The sequence below is a fragment of the Peromyscus maniculatus genome, chromosome 7 (genome assembly GCF_049852395.1).
Source record: "Peromyscus maniculatus bairdii isolate BWxNUB_F1_BW_parent chromosome 7, HU_Pman_BW_mat_3.1, whole genome shotgun sequence".
NCBI lineage: Eukaryota > Metazoa > Chordata > Mammalia > Rodentia > Cricetidae > Peromyscus > Peromyscus maniculatus.
The window spans coordinates 15,598,946-15,602,889 of NC_134858.1; the positions used below are offsets into that span (position 1 = coordinate 15,598,946).

Below are 3,944 nucleotides of genomic sequence, written 5' to 3' on the forward strand. Positions count from 1 at the left end.
TAAAACTAAAGCCCCTATCTCAGTCTCTATTTATATACAGTGAGAAAACAAATTGTATTTGAAAGGGAAAGGAATGTGTCAAACATCTGAGATATAGATAGAGTGCCATAGTCAGAAAACAAAGATAAGAAGAAATATGAATTTATTCTATTTCATCTCATAGTTTACAATGATATAGTGGAGGAAGAGATATGCATTCTGACTCACAAGGAATGCTATCAGTGTTACTTATTCTAAATAATGAAGTCCAAAGCCAACGATGTGTTTGAAAAGAATGTTACTGATGAAATTTCCTCAGGGCTTCCATTATGTCCCTATTCCTAAGACTGTAGATAAAGGGGTTTATCATTTGAGGGACCACAGTGTACATCAGTGAAACCACTGCAGTACTTCTTGTTGAAATAGTCAGAGCAGAGCAAATGTAAACCCCCAGAGCTGTACCATAAAACAAGGACAAAACTAACAGATGAGAGACACAGGTAGAAAAAGCTTTGTACCTCCCTTTCACTGAAGATATTCTCATAACTGAAGAGACAATTTTGGTATAAGAGAAAATTATTCCAGAGATTGGAACACCACCAAATATGAATGTTGAAAGATATATCAGAATGTTATTGATAAGGGTATCTGAACAGGCAAGTTTGATGACCTGAGCAAGTTCACAGTAGAGTAGTGGGTTTTGCACATCTATGCAGAAGGACAACCTCAATAATGTCAGACCAAGTAGAAGAGTGTTTTCAAGGCTAATTACCAGGGACAATATAATTAGCCAACCACAGAAGCTGGGATTCATGATAACTGTGTATCTCAGAGGATGACAAATGGCCACATATCGATCATAGGACATCACAGCAAGGAGACAGTTTTCGAATGAAGCAAATTCCAAAATAAAGCAGACTTGAGTGAGGCAGCCTGTGTAAGTTATGCTCTGATCCTGTACCTGCATGTTCACCAGAACCTTCGGGATGGTAGTTGAACTTAAACACATGTCAACAAATGAAAGATTAGAGAGAAAAAAATACATGGGAGTATGGAGGTGGGAGTCAGAACTCACAACCATGATGATGAGTAGGTTTCCAAGGATGGTGACCAGATACATGCAGAGAAAAAGACTGAATATGAGTGGTAGCACAGCTGGATCATCACTGAGTCCCACAAGAAAGAATTGTAGGACATCTGTTTGGTTTATACCCTTCATGTTGTTGATGAATCTGATGGAAATATTGAGTGAATTAAAATATAGGAGGGACCAGCAGACACTTTAGCAGCACTCATAAGTATCTCCAAAGCAAATATAAAAAATATAATAGCTTTAGCCTTTCTCCACGCTTATTCATTACTAAATTTAGAGGTTGATCACTGACAGTCTCTATTTAAACAAGTCATCCAAATGTTATAGATATGTATCAGATCTACAGAAAATAAACATTTAACATAAAAACATGTATATATTGTGAACCCAGGTATCTACTTAAATATTTCCTTCTGCTAGTTTCTCTTTCTACTCCATTTGAGAAACAAATTATTTTATTAATATTAGTTTTTAAAAACTTCTTGTATGTGTACAATGTACTACTATCAAATTCAGTGCCATTATCTTCTTCCCCACTTTATAACACCTTTTTCTTCCCAAATATTCCCCTTCCTACATCGATGTCATTTTTGTGTGCCTGTGCAAGTCAACTTCTTCAGCCATGTCTTCAACTGTAAACATACACAAGCACAAGAATAAACAAAAAAATCCAGACATTTTATTTAAGAAAATTTTTATTCATTTTCCATACCAACCACAGTTATCCTTCTAATCCCTCCTCCCGCCCCCCCCCCCCAGCCTTCCCCCACTCCTACCCTTCATCCCATCCTGCAAAAGGGTAAGGCCTCCCCTGCTGAGTCAGCAAAGCCTGATACATTCAGTTGATGCAGGACCAAGCCCCTTGCCCCCTGCATCAAGGCTAAGCAAAGTGTCCCAGGATAGGTAATGGCCTCTAAAAAGCCAGCTTATGCATCAGGGTTAGATCCAGAACCTACTGGCAGGGGCCCCTCAAATAGATAAAGCTATACAACTGTCTCCCATATGCAGAGAGAATAGTCTCATCCCATGCAGGCTCCATAGCTATCAGTCTAAATTTTGTGAGTTCCCCACAAGCTTGGTTCAGTTTTCTCTGTAGATTTCCCCACCATGATCTTGACACCCCTTGCTCATATATTTCTTCTTCCCTCTCTTTGATGGGACACCCAGCACTCAGCCTGGTGCTTTGCTGTGGATCTCTGTATCTGCTTCCAGCAATTACTGGATGGAAGCTTTATGATGACAGTTAAGAGTATTCACCAATCTGATTACTGGAGTAAGCCAGTTCACACAACCTCTCCGCTATTGCTAGTCTAATCTAGGGTCATCCTTGTGGATTCCTGGGAATTTCCCTAGCCCCAGGTTTCTCCCTAAACTAACAATGTCTCCCTCTATCAAGATATCTCTTTCATTGTTCTCCCACTTTGTCCCTCTCCCAGCTCAACCATCCAGTTCCCACATTTTCTTACCCAGCATCCCCTTGCCTCTAATGGCCCTACTTTACCCCAGTTTACTCTGGAGATTTCATCTATTTCCCCTTCCCAGGGTTATCCATGTATCCCTCTTAGAGTCCTCCTTGTTAGCTAGCTTCTCTGGAGCTGTGGGTTGTAGTCTGTTTATCCTTTACTTGATATCTATTATTCACTTATGAGTGAGTACATACCATGTTTGTCTTTCTGAGTTGGGGTTTCCTCCCTCACAATGACATTTTCTAGTTCCATTCAAATTTCATGATGTCACCATTTTCACAGTTAATCCGTGGGGGGGGGGGCATTTTCTTTATCCATTCTTCAGTTGAGGGGCATCTAGGTTGTTCCCAGGTTCTGGCTATCATGAATAATACTGCTATGAACATAGTTGAGCAAGTGTTTTTGTGGTATGATTGAACATTCCGTGGGTATGTGCCCAAGAGTGGTATCACTGGGTCTTGAGGTAGATTGATTCCCAATTTTCTGAGAAGTCACCATACTGATTTCCAAAGTGGCTGTACCAGTTTGCATTCCTACTAACAGTGGAAGGAGCTCCCCCTTGCTCCATATCCTCTCCAACATAAACTCAGTGTTCTTGATCTTAGCCATTCTGACAGGTATAAGATGGTATCTCAGACTCATTTTGATTTGCATTTCCCTGATGATTAAAGATGTTGAGCAGTTCCTAAAATATACTCTGATCATTTGAGATTCTTCTGTTGAGAATTCTCTGTTTAGATCTGTAGCCTGCTTTTTATTTGGATTGTTTGGTATTTTGACGTCGTTTCTGGGGTTCTTTATATATTTTGGAGATCAGCCCTCTGTCAGATGTAGGGTTGGTGAAGATCTTTTCCTATTCTGTAGGTTTTCATTTTGTCTTATTTACCTTGTCTTATTATTTGCAGAAGTTTCTCAGTTTCAGGAGGTCCCATTCAATAATTTTTGTTCTCAGTGTCTGTGCTACTGGTGTTATGTTTAGGAAGTGGTCTTCTATGACAAAGTGTTCAAGGTTATTTCCTACTTTCTCTTCTATCAGGTTCAGTGTAACTGGATTTGTGTTGAGGTCTTTGACCCACTTGGACTTAAGTTGTGAATGGAGATAGATATGGATCTATTTGCAGTCTTCTACATGTTGATATCCAGTTTTGCCAGAACAATTTGTTGAAGATGCTTTTCTCTATCATACAGTTTTGTCTTCTTTGTCAAAAATTGGGTGTTCATAGGTGTATGGATTAATGTCAGGGTCTTCAGTTGAATTCCATTTATCCACATGTTGGTTTTTATGCCAATAGCAAGCTGGGTTTTTTTAATTACTATAGCTCTATAGTAGAGTTTGAAGTCAGGGATGGTGATACCTATAGAAGTTGCTGTGTTGTACAGGATTCTTTTAGCTATCCTGGGTTTTT

The 3,944-nt window shown here is 39.4% G+C and overlaps 1 protein-coding gene across 1 annotated transcript; it reads right to left on the minus strand.

Moving 5' to 3' along the window:
• Window positions 1-277: 277 nt before the first annotated feature.
• Window positions 278-1,213, minus strand: LOC102927147 (olfactory receptor 7G2-like). The gene has a single exon (XM_006987069.1). It carries the CDS (start codon window positions 1,196-1,198, stop codon window positions 278-280), a length of 921 nt encoding a protein of 306 aa, XP_006987131.1. The 5' UTR covers window positions 1,199-1,213.
• Between the last annotated feature and the right edge of the window lie 2,731 nt (window positions 1,214-3,944).